The 19,300-nt window shown below is 43.2% G+C and overlaps 1 protein-coding gene across 2 annotated transcripts in view; it reads right to left on the bottom strand.

The window, feature by feature from the left end:
• The window catches only part of LOC139408375 (folylpolyglutamate synthase, mitochondrial-like), a 46,623-nt gene that overhangs the window by 3,465 nt on the left and 23,858 nt on the right, over positions 1-19,300 (bottom strand). The window contains exons 2-14 of one of the 2 annotated variants that reach the window (XM_071152168.1): positions 13,709-13,852; positions 6,977-7,105; positions 6,803-6,856; positions 6,589-6,653; positions 5,385-5,499; positions 4,720-4,797; positions 4,158-4,219; positions 2,911-3,013; positions 2,594-2,671; positions 2,066-2,213; positions 1,829-1,912; positions 1,323-1,473; positions 1,083-1,158 (exon numbers count right to left, since the gene is read on the bottom strand). In XM_071152168.1, coding sequence (XP_071008269.1) covers positions 1,083-1,158; positions 1,323-1,473; positions 1,829-1,912; positions 2,066-2,213; positions 2,594-2,671; positions 2,911-3,013; positions 4,158-4,219; positions 4,720-4,797; positions 5,385-5,499; positions 6,589-6,653; positions 6,803-6,856; positions 6,977-7,105; positions 13,709-13,852 — 1,287 coding nt within the window. Of the gene's footprint in view, positions 1-1,082; positions 1,159-1,322; positions 1,474-1,828; positions 1,913-2,065; positions 2,214-2,593; positions 2,672-2,910; positions 3,014-4,157; positions 4,220-4,719; positions 4,798-5,384; positions 5,500-6,588; positions 6,654-6,802; positions 6,857-6,976; positions 7,106-8,189; positions 8,360-13,708; positions 13,853-19,300 lie in introns of those variants that run through there. The other variant, XM_071152169.1, reaches the window with a different exon arrangement.

Raw genomic sequence — 19,300 nt, 5'->3', positions numbered from 1 at the left:
TGACAAAGCAAAAACATGTCTAGAAATGTTTGTACATTTTAAATCTCACATTTAAGTATTTAAGACCCTTTACTCAGCACTTTTTTGAAGCGCCTTTGTAAATCACTGCCAGTAGGGTCTTCTTGGGAATGACTCTACAAGCTTGGCACAGCTGTATTTGGGGAGTTTCTCCCATTCTGCCCTGCAGATCCGCTCAAGCTCTGTCACGTTGGATGGGAAGCGTCGCTGCACAGCTATTTTCAGGTCCCTCCAAAGATGTTCGATCGGGTTCAAGTCCGGGCTCTGGCTGGGCCACTCAAGGACATTCAGAGACTTTTCCAGAAGACACTCCTGCATTGTCTTGGCTGTGTGCTTAGGGTCGTTGTCGTGTTGGAAGGTGAACCTTCACCCAGTCTGAGGTTCTGAGCGCTCTGGAGCAGGTTTTCATCTCTGTACTTTGCTCCGTTCATCTTTCCCTCGAGCCTGACTAGTCTCCCAGTCCCTACTGCTGAAAAACATCCCCACTGAGTTTGAAGGTAGGCCTTGAAATACATCTACAGGTACACCTCCAATTATTTCAATTAGCCTATCAGAAGCTTCTAGAAAGCCATGACATTTTCTGGAATTTTCCAAGCTGTTTAAAGACACAGTCAACTTAGTGCATGTAAACTTCTGACCCACTGGAATTCTGATACAGTGAATTATAAGTGAAATAATCTGTTTGTAAACAATTATTGGAAAAATGACTTGTCATGCAAAGTAGACATCCTAACCAACTTGATATAACTATAGTTTGTTAACAAGACATTTGTGGAATGGTTGAAAAACGAGTTAATGACTCCAACCTAAGTGTATGTAAACTTCCGACTTCAACTGTATGCATCTGTTTATTTGTAATAAATTTGCAAATGTTTCTAAAAACATGTTTTCCCTCTCATTATGGGGTATTGTGTGTAGATGGATGAAATAATTGTTTCACCATTGTGAATAAGGCTGTAATGTGGAAAAGGGGAAGGGGTCTGAAAACTTTCCGAATGCACTGTATATGACAATACCATCACACATCACGTTGTTGGGCAGTTAACCTAGCCTAGGGTACTCACAACCAGTAACTTTAGCATGGCTGCAGAGTCTCTCTCCCCTGTGGCGTTGAACAGTAGCACTCTGACCACAGGACCACTGTGAGGAGACATAGGGGGTAGGTATACGGTTAGGATACCAGAGATTATCAACTGACAGACTTTGCTTGAATTGCAGAGCTCAACAAATGGTAAGGTGCATAGACTACAATTGACAGGACAACACAGACCTAGTGGAGCACAAACTCACACGCAGATACTGACCCTGTGGTTCTTTCGTGTTGAGAGGCAACCTCGCTGAACCAGCTTACACAGGCCAGCATGCTACGGGTGGTGTGGGCCCCATCCAGGAAGTAGGTGACTGGGCCATGCTTCAGAGTCTGGGTCCTCCCCGGCCATTCAGTGTCCTCCAGCCCTACCGCCCAAGAGGAAAGTGATGTACTGTTGCTGAATACCAAAATGGGACCCTAGCATCTACTGCAGATCTAAAATGATTGGATAGGTGTAAGCAGGAAGTTGCGCTGGAGGCTTCCTTGGTTGTTGGTGCTGAAACAGGGGAACGAACCATGGACCTTGATATACAGTCCACCTAGTCCTCTGCTATAAAGCCATTAGTAATTCAACCCGCACCCCACAATCCTCAAATTCAGAGAAAAACACTTAGTATTTTCATGACCTATCAATGCTCAGGTGACTGTTCACCCCCGTGGGTTTCACTGGAGGCTGTTATTTTGCAGGTGAGTGTGTTGGAGTTGTTCTATTGAACTGACCTTTCGCCATAATGGGGCTTGGCTGGAAGCCAGCGGCCGGTGACACGCCTTTACTCTCGCCAGCGGGGGAAGGGATGCTCTGGTCTACAGAAGAGTAGAAGATGAGGAATACACATGACCTGAAATCACCACACAATCAAAACATACCATGTCCAATAATCTCACACCTGTATACACCCAGGTTGTTCCTTTACCCTACCACCCCCAGACCAGCCTCAAACACTCACTCCCACCTACCAGGAAGGCAGCGTCTCTGTAGCCAGCTGTGGCTGAGCTGCAGGGCAAGGGAGGCGTTGGAGCGCTGGTGGTGGCCAGCCAGGCCCAGGCGCAGAGGTCCCGAGTCAGCAGGGTACTCCTCCAGTTCTGGGCACACCCAGAGAGGACACTGAGGAGGAGGAAGAGAGAGGGTAGGAGAAATAGTCAAAGTTATTCAAGGACAGTCCAAGGGACAGATTCACATCAAAGTCCAATATTATGCCAATGTGTTACCCTGAAATGTGACATTAAACTATTTGCTAATTTACTGCTTACTGCTTATATATCATAGAATTCTTACGAGGCTCTTTGAAAAATGTTTTCATTAAACCACTGAGGTCACTTCTTGTGACTTTTTAAAAGGACATTTCCCTCCAAAATGAGTGGGGCACCACTGCTAAATAAATACAGGGGAAACATTGTGTTCATACATCATTGTAGGCCAGGTATCTACAAACTGTCTACAGACAATGTTGTATCTTGTTTTATGACTTCTTTATTGGCTCTCACCCCAATCTCCTTCGCTCTCTCTTTGAGAACCACCATAGGGCTGTCTGGTTGCTTCACAGTGAAGGCAGGAACTCCTGGCTGAGGAGACACGAGAAATAATTCAATAACGTCAGTAACTCCTACGGTTTATTTCAGCATAGTCAAAATGTTAACACTTGTGTCTTTCTTGGTGTTTTACTACATGCATTAAACAACCACGCCTCAATTGAGGCTACTTTGTAACATTCTAGAGGTGCTGTTCTGAAAATGTTCTGTGTCAGAATGTATCAAAAGTGCGGCCTTGACAAAGCAAGAGTCAAACTGTACTGCAATCTAACCTTAAAAATGCCCCCTTTCTGCCAGGCAATTTTCTCGATGGTATCCCCCAGTATTGAGGTGTGATCTATACCCAGGGAGGCGATGCCACACACCCACGGCCTCCTGTCAGAGGAGGACATACAGAGCATAGACTACAGAGTTCAGTGGACTCAATGGATCGTCACACAAAATAACTTTGTTTATACAGCAGGGAAAGTGAGATAAATGGTCTGTACGATACTGCATGCAGAGGCGGCATAAATTACATTTTTAAACAGATTTCATGTTAAAGGTAGACTAAATGACATAGCCATGTGGTAGAAGTGAACGACAGGCAACACTCCGATCTCACATCATCTGCGCATGCGTACGGCTTCACTTCACACTGTTACAGCGTAGTAGCCACGGGAACAAAACAGAGAAGTTGAGCCTCCGGTTTCAACGCTCTTAGTGGTTTCAGAAATTGACCCCATTAGGTGGTTTACTTTCTGCATCTACGTCATAGCGCTGAGTCTACCTTTAACTAGTTTGTATTAGCTACTTGTTTTGAAAGTGTAACCAGCGGGTGAAGGGTGAGAACAGAAATGAACTGCATGTCAGATCTACCAGTTCTTTTGTTGGTGACCATCTAGTGTAGTACTAGCTTTGATCTGACCATGGAGAGGTCCTACAGGCGAGAATGATTTGCATCTCAATTATGGGAAAGTACAGGGGCAAGTCAAATTAATAATTTGTCCAGCGTAGAAAATGTATTCCATACATAGTTAGAATTAGATAAGCATATCAAAAACCTGAATGCTTGTGCCTGCGTTGCACATCTTTTGAAAGTCTTTAACTCATTTAAGTCTGTTCTCAACAACCCTCTTCAAATAGCACCTAATGTCTCTCTCGCTCTATCAACTAACAATAAATGGAGACCTTTCATTGCAAAATGGGGCTGCTGACAAATGGGAGGCTTGACGAGACAGTCAGTCACGCTTTGTTAACGAGGTCGCACCATAGGACAAAATGGTGGAAGGGCTTGTCGAGTGAGTTCAGTGAGACATTAGGCACACAGCAGTAGTCACTAGAGACTTTGGAACTGAGCCAGGGGGTACAGTGAGGGGAATTAGGGTATGCTGCAGAGGGGGATTCCATGAGAGGGAATGGTTACATCAGCTGCATCATCAAAGAGATCTATTTCTAATCTAATTAACGGTGATTACGGACCATTGAACTAAATCCTGTTCATTTCCCATCCCATAGGATCCAACTACATGCTTCTTACCTGATTATGTTTGTGCAGTCGTAGGCTCCACCAATCCCAACCTCAATCACTGCCAAGTCCACCTGCATCACAAGACAATATGGGTGGCTGAGCTCAACCCACATTTCTATTCAGTCATTTCAAGAGGTCAATTGAAAGAATTGATGAGTGCCATTTTTTTATTTTACCAAGAAGAATTGAGTCATGAAATGTAATTAACTTCCTGATTTGATGAGTCGATCTGACCCTGTGACAGATCGGCCATAACTCTCATCAGAAATGTTTACCAGTACAGGTTGTGACTCATTAGTAGCCACGAAGACACCAATATAAAACCACCAATATAAAAAATTAAAAAAAGGTCACCACTATGCATTATAGTGTCTGCAAAACATGAGGGGCCCCTTGTCTCCTTTTTCATGCCAATCCTATCAGGTGTGTGAAGAAATGAACAAGGACAGAAGGGAAAGGGAGCACCCACCAGCCCTAGACACCCCAGCAATGCTGCACAGGGACACCAGAGGTATGATGGGAATACAGGACCTGATATGAGAGATGTGGTACACTGGTTATAGCGACCTACCTTCTCCTGCAGGAAGATGTGGAAGGCCAGGATTGTCAGGAAGCGGAAGTAAGCGGGCATACTCCCCCCGTGAGTGTCCTGAGAGGGGTCAAAGGTCAACAGGATATTACTATAACAGCTTCGTAGTATCCCCTCAACATCTCAAAGAGCAAATACGCAACCTCATTTAAGGGCGACAGCTACAGCATGGGACATCTACAACAAATCATATGACACACATGCATGCACTGGTCATTATAGGACGAGAGGTTTTTCATTTTCTTCCTAAACTCAATTATCAGTTCTAACGGCTAGAGACAGGAATACTACACAAGGTAAAGCGGGCTGAATTACAGGCAATGGCCCAAGTCCAGATGTATACCGGTTACAGGCAATTTGTGAAGGGCCCTGCTATTTTAAATGTATAAGTAGAACTCATTTAGTTTCCAGTTCAGACAGTGGTACTTTATTAGTACGTCCAACTTAAAAATATTTGAAGAATCTATTAATTTTATTTTCTCTACAGGAAAAGAAGAGGGAGCAACCTGTCATGGTTGGAGAATGTGTCATATTCTGAAACACATTAAGGACACACCCTTCTCCTTGGAGGTCAATGACCAGGAGCACAGAAAGCAGAACTCCAAACCGTCACTACAATTGGAATCGGAACCTTTTTCCACAACTACCTTGGTTTCATACAGCCGTCCATACACCTGCCAGAAATATTTTGTGAAGAGTTCTTTGCCGATTGGTTTTCCATTAATTCTTATCCTCTCCCTGACTTGTACCAAATGTGGGGAACTGCAATCGACAGAAAAGAAATGTGTTAACAGTCAAAAACATGACTTAAAATATATAATTGAGGATGATTAATTCTTAAAAATAGGGGTATGGTAAGCAAACCTTTGCAGTAGAGTAGAAATTCACTGAAACATTTCTCAATTTCTTATGACTAAAATGAGTCTCGTTTCTCCAATAAATCTTCAGAAGGGTTAAAAATCTAAAACATGGGAATGTTTATCTAACACTAACCTAATAAAAGCAGTTCTGTATGAATGACGTTTATGCAAAAAATAAATTTGGTAAAATCATAACGTCTGATCTTCAGGTCGGAAAGTCTGAGCTCTAGAAAGATGCCAGAGTTTCCGACTTGGATGACCGTTCAAAACAAATTTTCCCAGTGGGATCATTTTTTCTCAGTTGTCTTGAACGCACTGACGGTGGAGATTTCTGAGTTCCCAGTTGTCTTGCACTGCATCATGCACAAATTCATGCTGTTCCTATGACCAAAGAAAGTGAAATATTCCTGAATATTAAAATAGACAAACTGCTAATAACAATAGAAACCCAGGGCTATAGAGACACTTGGCTAATCATTAATTGCAGCGAGAGTGGATGTAGGGGGAAGTGCGTTGTGTTTTGTAGTAGTGTTTAATAAAAAATGTAAAAGGTGTTAACAGAGCTGAATAAAAACAGACATGAACTCACTCAAAAGCCACAGCTCTTTGTTATATTCTTTGACAGTCTCTGGCCATGGTTTAAAAAAAGTTTTGAAATCACACATAGGCTGTGGCCAGGGTTGTGGATGCCGTCTGGTGATTTGAGCTATCCGATTGGCCAGCGCAATAGGCACACTCGATTTAGCCACAGTCGATCATGACCACTGCTCTGTAACTACTACACAAGAACGTTGACTCAGCAGTCAGTGAACTTACTGAATAATGTTTCATGCAGGAAATCAGATGACAGATTATGGCTGGGTTAACTGGATGAGGCTGGTAACCACAAGTAAATGTCCTCAACTCTGCATCAGAAACAGTCCTTTTTTTCTCTCTCAATTAATTTGCTGTAGTTAGGACTGCTCTGGATTTGATACTTCTGGATATGTACCTGTAAAATCCAGTCCGAAAACCATAACTTCTCAGTATTTGTTCTGTGAAGGCACACGTTGACCCCTGAAAGATAAAACATTTGAAACATTACTCACCTTCTTCCAACAATGCCATAACAAGTTGTTTACAACATTTGTTTAGCAAACTTTGCACAAGATACGAGCTTGGGTCTAGCTCATAGATTAGTGGATTTAAACGCACACTCCACACACCTTGCCTTTCGTTCCTGTGACATGAATGATATTGAGATGGTCAAGTTCTTCCACCTTGGAATCAAAATGGGAAAACATTTAGATTAGGAGATAATCAATTCTTGACCATTTCAAATGTTAGGGGTAGACACAGAATAAATGGTAGGGGTAGACACTGCTGGAGAATATATTTACCACCAGGCCTGCTCGCTCCAGGAAGCCCCTCATGGCCTGGAGCTGGAGTTGAGGGTGACCCCGCTCTCGACGCACTTGCTCCAGGGCACAGGCATTGGTCTGCAGGGTATTGAGGGTGCATACTGCGTCCTGTAGTGGCAGAAATAAAACACAAGAGTGCAAATAGTTTTTAATATCTCTGGATGGCATTGCATTTTATTTTACCTTTATTGCCTAGTTAACTAGGCAAGTCAGTTAAGAACAAATTCTTATTTTCAATGACAGCCTTGTTCGGGGCAGAACGACAGATTTTTACCTTGCCAGCTCGGGGATTCGATCTTGCAACCTTTCGGTTACAAGTCTATCGCTCTAACCACTAGCCTACCTGCCGCCCCAGAATTTAATTTTTTTTAAAAATTAAAACCTTGCCAATTCCACTTTCGTAGTGTTTGATGCACACACGTGTTTCATTCAGACTATAGTTGATAACGGGGAGAAAACGCTTACATTTTAACAAAATAATTTCACATGCCAGGCGCAGTGGTCTAAACTTTAAGCAGACTGTCACTGTCTGTTGAATGCATGAGTTTACCATGGTAGCTATATTTACTTTGTTAATAATCTCGCACCATGACTTCACCAGCCACACGTAGCCTGTGGGCTGAGCTATCCAGCTAGATAGTAGAGACCGTTTGTGGAGATGGCTAGCTTGCAAGTAAGTGAAAGTTGAGCAGGTATGTTTGGTACAGCAGCTACGTTTACTGTCTGAACAGTGCACACCTTTTTAATTGGAGCGTTGGGGTTTGCATATTAACTAGTTTAAGTAGGCTAACAAAATATAAAATTGCTCAGCGGAGTATTTATTATTTTTGACAAATAACTTGAGGAAAACATTTATGCTGAGAAGTTTGCTAAAACTGACCCGCGCCATGCTGCCTAACCTCATAACTTGCAACAGAGAGCAAATTAGCTAACGTCCACCCCAAAGCCAGTCCATTCGGGAGTTTTAATAGTATTTGTCCCTTGCACGCGAACACTAGTTTGCTGATTTGAAGGTAAATGATTACTAGATAGATGGCGAAGTAGGAAAATGGCTCTCATTTATTTGTATGTATAGCAAGCTGTTGATCAAGTTGAACGTGAGCCATAAACTTGTCAAACTAGCGAGGTAACGTTAGATAGTACGTTAACTTGCTAGCACATTGGCTAGTAGATGATAGCCACAGTATCTTACCTGATACTCCATTCTGTGAAGTAGCGGTTCTGCCTTTGTACTTGAACACTTCACTGTGGTAAACTTGGACGACCAGTCCTTCTGGCGGAGGAACGCGGCAAATACGGAGCTCCGCTCCAACACGCGAGAAAAGCGTACCATCATGGGGCTTGTGTAAACGCACACAGGAAACTGCCGCCAAATTTGGGCGATATTCCTGTCAGAACGTGGTGTCGTCACGCCACGCCTCTTGAGAGAAATGTATTGTTCTGTGGGGTTTATCGGCGGTTGGCATCCAACGTTATGGTGCATTACCGCCACCTACTGTACTGGAGTGTGGGCCAGAAACAAGGAGGAACTAAATCCTACCTGCCAGCCCCGTTTCTCTTAAAAAAAGACAGCAACACTTTTGAAGCTGTATCTAATGATGTTCTACACATTATGCTCATAGGAGAGAGGAGGTGGATGTGAAGGTGCAAATGAGCAAGTCAGTGGCTAATTTAATCATACGGACAGTGGTGGTGCAGTGATGCCAGGAGCAGTGAAAGAGCCACACCATTGGTAGGAATCTATAGAGTACCGCATTATGAGTCATACTACCCATATAACCTCAGGGTCAAACAAAAAATCATTTTTACACCATTCGTTTTCCCCATGGGGGATTTTAGAAACACTTAAACTAAGGTTTGTGTCTTGTGTAGGCTTACCCTACACATGGCCAAGGTGACTTTTATCAATATATTTGCCTGTATTTATCCCTCAAAAATGAAATGCTAATTAGCTGCCAATTCATAGAAATTTCTGTAGGACCTGGACATGGCTTTTTTAGTATTGTTTTCTCTCTTTAGCTGTATCAATTACTGTCATCTACTGTTATGGATGAGGAATTGGTGTAAAAGTATTTCCTTTCAAAATATTCCACAAGGTGGCACCATACTACTATGAGCGGTATAAAAACATGACCTTTTCCAAATCATATACAGCACATTCCAATTTTAGTCTCTCAATTGGAAATTATAGCCGTGTGTATATCAGATACCATGGGTATGACACAAAAATACTTGTTTACTGTTCTTTTTTTTACAGCAATAAAGGACCTCTGGGGTTTGTGGTATATGGCCAATATACCACGGTTACGGTCTGTGTCCAGGCACTCCGCTTCATGTTGTGATTAAGAACAGCCACACTCTCTTGGGTCTTATTGCTTAATTATACAGTGGTATATCAAAGTGGATGTAAAAAATACATCCAGGACAGGAAACAATCTTGAAACCTCCACACTGGGCACACACTGGTTGAATCAACGTTGTTCAAAGTCATTTCAATAAAATTACATTGAACCAATGTGGAGTAGACGTTGAATTGGCGTCATGGGTCATGTCAAAGATGCTTAAAAGTGCAATCCGTAACATTGATTTCTGGTGACAAGTATCGGCAATGTTGTGAGTGTGTTTGTTTCAGGTTGATTGTGTTTGCCACAGGTGATAGAGAGGATATTGGAACAACCTTAATGTCATAGTGACCCTGTCAAAAGGTGTGGATCTCTTGGTGTAACGGCTGAGGTGTTGGGTTGACAGTCACTGGAACTGGGTTCGAGATCCCCAAATTTGCTACATTGGTGTCGGAACTGTCATTAAGGCCATCGGAGAGGCGTGTACATGTGAGGGACTTGTTATAGAAAAGCATGGGCACCAAATTGTAGTTATAACATTGTGCATTCAAAGTAATATAAGTCCCATTTGTCCATGAATATGCAAGACCGAGCTGGATGTTACAATACAGTTAATATTTCATTGCCATTCTAAACCAATACTTTGTAACTCACTGCAGGACATTTTTATAGCACCATTTAATATTGAAGTCAGTTTTCAAGTATTTTCTCTCCACACCTTTAATTACTTCAATATCACAATAAAAGGTGACGTTGTCACACCTGCTTGTCTCCAACCCCCACCAGGTGTCTCCCATTTTCTCCCATTTGCTGTTATCTGTTGCCAGTTCGTCTTGTCTTACCAGTGTGTTTTCCCGTTTTCCAGTATCGCTAGTTTCTGTTTTCTAGTCCACCCAGTTCTGACCATTCTGCCTGCCCTGAGCCTGCCTGCCGTTTTCACAGTAACCCCGCTGTCAGCAGCGGGTCTCCCCAGGCTTCTCGAGAACCCGGCTTACCTCCTCCGGAGCGCTACAATGGAGATTCAGGAACCTGTTGGACGTTTATCTCCCAGTGCTCCTTCATCTTCGAGCTGCAGCCCCCTTCTTTTCCCCCTGGACCGCTCAAAGTTAGAGTACCTGATAACACTGATGTCCGGAGGGCTCTCGCCTGGGCTATGGTGGTGTAGGAGCAACAATCCACTGTGTGCTTCAGTCTGGAGGAGTTCATGGCGGAGGTAAAAAATATGGTAGATTCTCCATTGTCCGGGAGAGGGGCTGCTCAGAAGCTACTCCTCCAACATCAAGACTCCTGTAGTGTTGCAGACTATGCTGTCGCTTTCCGCACATTGGCCACCAAGAGTCTCTGGAACACGGAATCCCTGTTCGACACGTTCCTTCATTGATTATCGGAGGAGGTTAAATGAGCTCACTGCCTGAGAGCTGCCCATAGATCTAGACTCTCTCCTCGCCTTTACCATACAGATTTATGGGCGGCTACGGGAACGTAGGAGGGAGAGGTCTGCTCCCAGCCACATTCGTTCGTCCACGGATCCCACCTTACCTCAGAGGAATCCCGGAAGTCCCCGGCCTCTACATTACCAAGAGAATCCGAGTTCCCCCGGGTATCACAGAGGTCTGCCGACTTGCCTCCTCCGGAGTATATGCAACTTGGCAAAGCTAGATTGTCTCCTGCCGAATGTTTACCCGGACTGAACTCCAAGAGCTGTCTGTATTGTGGAACTACAGGACATTTAATTTCTAACTGTCCATTAAAAGACCAGGCAGAGAATTTCCAATCTCCCATTACTTGTACCCCGCTCCATGCCATCATGCTGTGGGGTGACCGGTCTAAATCTCTCCGTGTACTTATTGACTCTGGACCTGACTAGAGTTTTATAGACGCTACCCTGGTGCAAAAGTTTGGGTATCCCCACTCAACCCCTCTCCATTCCCATGGACGTCAGAGACGGACGGTCACTCTATTGGCAGAGTCACCCATAATACGGTTCCTATCAACCTGCGAGTGTCAGGTAACCGCAGTGAGTCTATGCAATTTCTGCTCATCGAATCTCCTCAGGTACCCGTGGTATTGGGGTTTTCATGGCTTCAGAGGCACAATCCCCTCATCGACTGGACTGTTGGTTCTATTTCGGGTTGGAGCAAGTTCTGCCACGCTCATTGTCTGAAGTCGGCACAGGACATCTTCCTGCGGGCTTGGGAAAAGCTTCCGCCCTCTCCTCTGTTCCCACGGAGTACCAGGATCTCCAGGAGGTTTTCAACAAGGCCCGGACCACAGCGCTTCTTCCGCATCGGCCCTACGACTGCATTATCGACCTTCTCCCGGGCACTACACCACCTCAGGGGCTGGCTTTATTCCCAGTCGGGTCCGGAGACCAAGGCGATGGAAGGGTATATTGGGGACTCCCTGGCTGCAGAGTGTATCCGTCCATCTGTCTCCCCCGCCAGCGCAGGGTTCTTTGTGGAGAAGGACAAAACCCTGCACCCGTGTATCAACTACCAGGGCCTTAATGGTATCACGGTTAAAAACAATACCTGCTACCACTCATCTCCTCGGTTTTTGAGCCTCTCTGGGGGCTACAATCTTCTCGAAGTTGGCCCTAACCAGATGTTTGTCTGTACCTCGGTCCTGGAATGGGCTCATTCCTCCAGACTTGCCTGCCATCAATATCCCGTCGGACCCTTGCCTTTGTCATGACGTTGGCCTGGGGGGTAGGTTAATTTGCAAAACCCTTGGTTAACATAGAGATTCTGGGAACATCAGTAGGTGGGGGGAAATGAACTATATTCTGGTAATCCGAACAATTGAACATATGCAGAGGTACTTAATGAATATGATGTCAGTTCGGTTGTCATCTGAGATATTCTCATCAATGATAAGATGACAAACTCTACAGTGGAAAGTCTACACATCAGAGTTATCGGATTCACATGGAATTGTTGTTCAATTTAAATGTATGAATATTAAATTATTTGTGATGGGATGAAATGTGATTTTAGCTTCTAAAATGTGAGATTTGAGTCTTCATAAGATAGGTCTGCTCAATCCGGGGAAGGGACATGGGCTATAAAACTTATAAAACTTTTCAAACACGCCCTCCTCTCCCTTCCTATATAAGCCCTTGACGACAATATAACCTCCTGTTCCGAGGATGTAGGACGACGGTCCTATGTCAGAATGGTTCAGATAATAAGTACAGAACGAAGCCAACATCAGCGTGAGCTTTGGTTGCGAATGGTATGAACTTTGAACTCTTATTCACTACAGAAGTGATACCTCCTAGCCGTTGAGTTAGCAACAGCAGATGCAAACGAGGGTTAGGAAGGAACAGACAGAGTATCCCGTCTATCACACAACGACGTTACTACAACGTATCCAATTGACCACCAGAGACATTCTTCAAAGAACTCGTTTGGGCAACATGGCCTTCCATCTACCACCAAGCTACCAAAACGAAGCTCAAAATAAATATTTATTGCATTTTCCTTTTCCAAATGGGCGGTAATTTAGAATGCATAAAATACTGTATTTAAGATAGCACAGCTTCGGCCTTTGTTCCTCAGTCTTCCCGCTCCTTCACTCAAACCCAGCCCCTTTCTTTTGGGTAACAAGCTATCATATCTGTTCCGCCCGCTAGGGACGTTATCCTTTATGACGTAATTTGTAATCAAGTTATGATTTAATTATGTGTATGTGTAATTCTGTGTGATTAGTTAGGTATTTAGTAAAAAAATGATAAAACCCAATTTTGTATTGCCGATTCAAATTGTTAGCCAGGGTTCGTGCAGATAACCAAGAATTTACAACTTTCAGATGAGACTGAATTAAGATGAAGATTAATGTTGACTGCTATTGATGTAATATTATTTCTAGTTAATTACATTAACATGATTAGCTCAATCAGGTAATAGTAATTATGGAGAAATTATTTTATAGAATAGCATGTCATATTACTTAATCCGGCATAGCTAAAGACACGACACCTTTGTACGACAACATTTTTGGTGGCCCACCATGGTTCCTGACGTCTCTGCATTTGTCACCGCCCGCACTGTGTGTGTGCTCAGCAAACTCTGCTCTTCTCAAGACTAACTCCAGGTATTGGCGACAGGCGGACCGCCACCGGACCCCTGTTCCCCGCTACTGTCTTCGGCAGAGGGTATGGCTGTACACTCGTGATCTGCCCATCCGGGTGGAGTCCCATAAACTTTCCCCCTGTTTTATCAGCCCTTTCCACATCGCTAAGATTCTTAGCCTCTGTATACATGCCACTTTTCATGTATCCAGGATTAAACCTCTGTCTCACAGCCCTTTGTCTCCTGTTTCCAGGCCCACCCCTCTCCCCCGTCTCATTGACGGACATCCAGCTTACCCGGTGAGGCGCCTCCTGAGTGCTCGACCTCGGGGCAGGGGATTCCAGTACCTGGTTGACTGGGATGGTTATGGCCCAGAGGAGGGGTGCTAGGTCCCCGCTTGGAACATCCTGGACCCAGCCCTCATCGCTGAGTTCCACCACCTGCATAATAAAATGTAAATAAAAAATAATAATAAATCTGTCTGTTTTAAACTAGAGATATGTTTTTTTGCATGGGCTGCAACTCAATCCACCGCATCCGCAGATGTCAGCCTTCAGCATCTGAGGTGAAAACCTGTCTTCTTACGAAAACATCTGTAGCGTCTGAACAGTTTGGCCTATAATGTGTTATGACCCCTCTATGGAAGGATGAGACTCTCACGAACACAATGGTGTTCTCCGTTCTATTCTACTGCCGATCTGCCAACTTAAGTCTGTAGTGTTCGAACAGTTTGGGCTACACACTAAAATGACAACTGTATGGAAAGGTGAGACTCTCATGAACACGTACATTGCTCAAGGACACCCACAAGCCTCACAGGACTGGTCTGAATGTAGCCCAGTACCAGTTTAAAAAAATGAATGGAAGTATACACTGAGTAAACACATTTTTTTTCATCAAATCTTTTTTTAATATATATTTGTTGACACCAAAAGGGGTTCAAAAATGTCTTTACCCATAATTTAACTAGGCAAGTCAGTTTAAGAACAAATTCTTATTTAGAATGACGGCCAACCAAAAGGCAAAAGGCCTCCTGCGAGGACGGGGGCTGGGATTAAAAATAAAAAATGTATTATAAATATAGGACAAAACACACATCACGACAAGAGAGACAACACAACACTACATAAAGAGAAAGAGGAGGAAGGGAAGCGCTACTAAGGTACACAATAGTACATTTTGGTAGATAGAAGGTGCTCTTTGGTAAAAGGGGTAAATTGGTCATCAAAAAGAAAAGAGGACCAAGACACTCTTCATATAATTGATTAAAATGCCTTTATTAGTATGACATTTCCAATAGAAACAAAGTTTTTGTTTTAATCCGACGTGTTTCGGCTGCATGGCCTTCGTCAGGGAGTACAAAAAAAAGGAATACAATGTCCTCTTTTTAACAGCTTTTCAATAGGTGAAATACTGTAGCTATGTTATCATAAAAATACAACTCCAAACTAGAAGTATCAGAACACTAAAAGGTAGTTCTAACCTTAAATATGACTGGGAGAAGTGTCAAGAATAAGAAAGCTATATATTCCATAGTACACTAGAACACAGCAAAACATGAACAACAGTCTAAGCATAGCTGAGGGCAATTGAGCAAAATATCCACTAGATGACAGCAAATGGACCCATCACGACCCTACAGGAAGGGTGAGAAATCCATATCTTCATTTAAACCAGGGTATTTAGTGGCCTGTAGTTTGTAAATCCATATCTTCATTTAAACCAGGGTATTTAGTGGCCTGTAGTTTATAAATCCATATCTTCATTTAAACCAGGGTATTTAGTGGCCTGTAGTTTGTAAATCCAAAAACTTTCCCTTTGGTTTAACTGTTTAAGACGGTCCCCTTTTCTAATAGCGGCCGGAATATGATCAATACCCCTAGCTTGTAGGGAGTCAGGGTTGCCATGGTGTAGGGACTTGTAGTGCCTTGCCATGGGGTAGTCTTCATTGCCTACCCGTATGGCGTACTTGTGTTCCACTAAGCAGTCTTGAAGGCGTCTCTTTGTCCGTCCAATGTAGAACACCTTGCACTGTGGACATTCCAATCTATAGATGTCATGAGTGGTTTTGCAGTTAATGAAATGCTTGGCGGAATACTCCATTTAGGAAGCTGTGTCAACAAAATACTTATTCTGTACAATATTACTGCAATGGTTGCAATGGTTACATTTAAAGGAGCCCTTGGGTTTGTGGTCAAGACAAGTTTTTTGAGAGTCACCCGGAAGATAACTGTGGACTAATTTGTCATTTAGGGTAGGACATCTCTTAAAGCTTATGACTGGTGGCTCAGGAAAGACTTGGCGTAGTAGCGTATCACTTTGGATGATTCCCCAATTATTTTTCATGGTTATTTTAATGCTCTCTGCTTCAGTGCTGTATTTCATAACAAAATACACTCTCTCTGATGTATCACGAGGCGCTCCCCTTCACAACAAGTTCTCTCTGTCAAGTAATCCAGCCCTTATACCTGCATCTTTCAGAACCTGAATGCTGTAGCCCTGAACGCTGTTTCTTTCAACTTTACAAGCAGTGACGATGAGGATCACCCCAGACGCTCAGAGGCCAGCTCCTCCCAAGAAGGGATCAGGAAGAGGAGTAACGCAGGTTCCACAACAACAGGAGAGGACACGGAAGAGGCCAACACAGAGGGGGAGGAAGAAATCAAGACTATCTAACCACACGGTGCAGGACCAGAACAAGGCTGTGATCAACATTTCTGGAGAACCCCTTTCTGATGATTACATAAGGGTATTGTCTAAAGGACTGTCCTTTGCCCTACATATTCAACTAATGAATTTAATACAAAGATTGACATATTTAGTTTCTACAGGAATCTACATCTGAAGGCCTGGTACAAACAAAACATCTCTCCAACTAGACGCCAGTGTCTCAGGTCAGGCAGTTTCTGTTCCCTCTAAAACACCTTTTAAGCCCAAGTCCACTTTTTTTCCCCTGGTTTAAATGAAGATATGGATTTCTCACCCTTCCTGTAGGGTCGTGATGGGTCCATTTGCTGTCATCTAGTGGACATTTTGCTCAATTGCCCTCAGCTATGCTTAGACTGTTGTTCATGTTTTGCTGTGTTCTAGTGTACTATGGAATATATAGCTTTCTTATTCTTGACACTTCTCCCAGTCATATTTAAGGTTAGAACTACCTTTTAGTGTTCTGATACTTCTAGTTTGGAGTTGTATTTTTATGATAACATAGCTACAGTATTTCACCTATTGAAAAGCTGTTAAAAAGAGGACATTGTATTCCTTTTTTTTGTACTCCCTGACGAAGGCCATGCAGCCGAAACACGTCGGTTTAAAACAAAAACTTTGTTTCTATTGGACATGCCATACTAATAAAGGCATTTTAATCAATTATATGAAGAGTGCCTTGGTCCTCCTTTCTTTTTGATGACTACATAAAGAGAGACCTAAGACCACAAAATAGCAAGGCAGCAACACATGACAACACAGCATGGTAGCAACAAAACATGACAACATGGTTGCAACACAACATGGTAGCAGCACAAAACATGGTACAAACATTATTGGGCAAAGACAACAGCACAAAGGGCAAGAAGGTAGAGACAACAAAACACCACGCAAAACAGCCACAACTGTCAGTAAGAGTGTCCATGATTGTCTTTGAATGAAGAGATTGAGATAAAACTGTCCAGTTTGAGTGTTTGATGCAGCCTGTTTCGTTAGCTGAGGCGATCTGAAAAGACGAGCGACCCAGGGATGTGTGTGCTTTCAGGACCTTTAACAGAATGTGACTGGCAGAACAGGTGTTGTATGTGTAGGATGAGGGCTGCAGTAGATATCTCAGATAGGGGAGAGTGAGGCCTAAGAGTGATTTTTATAAATAAGCATCAGCCAGTGGGTTTTGTGACGGGTATACAGAGATGACCAGTTTACAGAGGAGTATAGAGTGCAGGGATGTGTCCAATAAGGAGCATTGGTGGCAAATCTGATGTCCGAATGGTATAGAACATCTAGCCGCTCGAGAGCACACTTACCTGCTAATATATACATTATGTCTCCGTAATCTAACATGGGTAGGATCATCTGAATCAGGGTTAGTTTGGCAGCTGGGGTGAAAGAGGAACGATTATGATAGAGGAAACCAAGTCTAGATTTAACTTTAGCCTGCAGGACACTAAGAAAGCTTTGTTGTAGAGCATTTAACACAATATCCGGGGAGGGGCCAGATGAGTATAAGACTATGTATCATCTGCATATAAATGGATAAGAGAGCTTCCTACTGCCTGAGCTATCTTGTTGATGTAAATTGAGAAGAGCGTGGGGCCTAGGGTTGAACCTTGGGTTACTTCCTTGGTGACAGGCAGTGGCTGAGACAGCAGATTTTCTGACTTTATACACTGCAGGTAGTTAGCAAACCAGGCCAAAGACCACTCAGAGACACCAATACTCCTTAGCCGGCCCACAAGAATGGAATGGTCTAGCGTATCAAAAGCTTTGGCCAAGTCAACAACAATAGCAGCATTGAGGACATTTAAGGTTGCAGTGACACATCCATAATCTGAGCGGAAAATACTATAGACATCAAGAAAGCCAGTCAGTTGATTGTTGACAAGTTTTTCCAACAATTTTGATAAATAGGGAAAAATAGAAATTGGCCTATAACAATTAGCATCAGCTTGATCTTCCCCTTTAAATAAAGGACGAACCGTGGCTGCCTTCCAAGCAATGGGAACCTCCCCAGAAAGGAGAGACAGGCTTGGCGATGATAGGGGCAGCAACCTTAAAGAAGAAAGGGTCTAAACCATCTAACCCAGATGTTTTTTTGGGGTCAAGTTTCAGGAGCTCCTTTAGCACCTCGGACTCAGTGACTGCCTGCAGGGAGAAACTTTGTAGTGGGGCAGGGGAAAAAGAGGGAGAAGCATCTGGGATAGTCGCATCAGAAGGGGTGGGAAATTAGGAAATGTTGGAAGGGCAAGGAGGCATGGCTGAGTCAAATAGGAATCCTGATTTAATGAACTGGTGATTAAAGAGCTCAGCCATGTGCTTCTTGTCAGTAACAACCACATCATCAACTTTAAGGGACATGGGCAGCTGATGAGGAGGATGGTTTATTCTCCTGGTCTTTAACCGTTTTCCAGAACTTCTTGGGGTTAGACCCACAGAGAGAGAACTGCCACTTAAAGTAACTAGCTTTGGCCTTCCGGATAGCCTGAGTGCACTTATTTCTCATTTGCCTGAACGAGAGCCAGTATGCGTGTGCCGAGCCTTTAGCCAAATGCAATTCATGAGGTGGAGTAAATCTGCAAGATCACGGTCAAACCAGGGGCTGAACCTGTTTTTAATTCTCATTTTCTTAAAGCGTAAAGGGTTAAGGCTAGAGTTAACTAGACGTTTATGTTATATGTAAATAGCACCTTCTCAGAGATAGGTATACAGATTGCATACAGATTGCATACAGATTGCATACAGGGTGGCTTTGCATACAGTATTATCTCTACAGTGGATAACATTTTTACTGTAAATCTGCATTGTATTTGTAAAAAGACCCCTTCCTTCTGCTGTCCTTAATGGCACAGGTACCAGTACTGTACTTAATAAAGTGTTACTGTAAACTACAAAGAATAGATTTTTGTGTAAATCCGCCATTTCAATGGACATTTTTACTGGATTTTGCATTGGTTAGGTCGGCACTCTCTCCCATTTATTCAATTCCATGACCAAAACTGGTAACCAGATTTTCATTATAAACAATTCCCTTTTTCTGCAAGAACGCACATTAAAGAAAATCATGAACACAAGAAAAGGATGTTTGGACAGGAATGATTATTTTGTCATTTTTCCTGTAAACCTGGTTAGCGGTTTAGATTGAATACGCCGGACAACATCACACCTCAATAGGCCACTCTGTC

The sequence above is a fragment of the Oncorhynchus clarkii genome, chromosome 5 (genome assembly GCF_045791955.1).
Source record: "Oncorhynchus clarkii lewisi isolate Uvic-CL-2024 chromosome 5, UVic_Ocla_1.0, whole genome shotgun sequence".
NCBI classification, from domain to species: Eukaryota; Metazoa; Chordata; class Actinopteri; order Salmoniformes; family Salmonidae; genus Oncorhynchus; species Oncorhynchus clarkii.
Note: the sequence above shows the minus strand (reverse complement) of the source record. Positions and strands in the feature narration are given on the sequence as shown.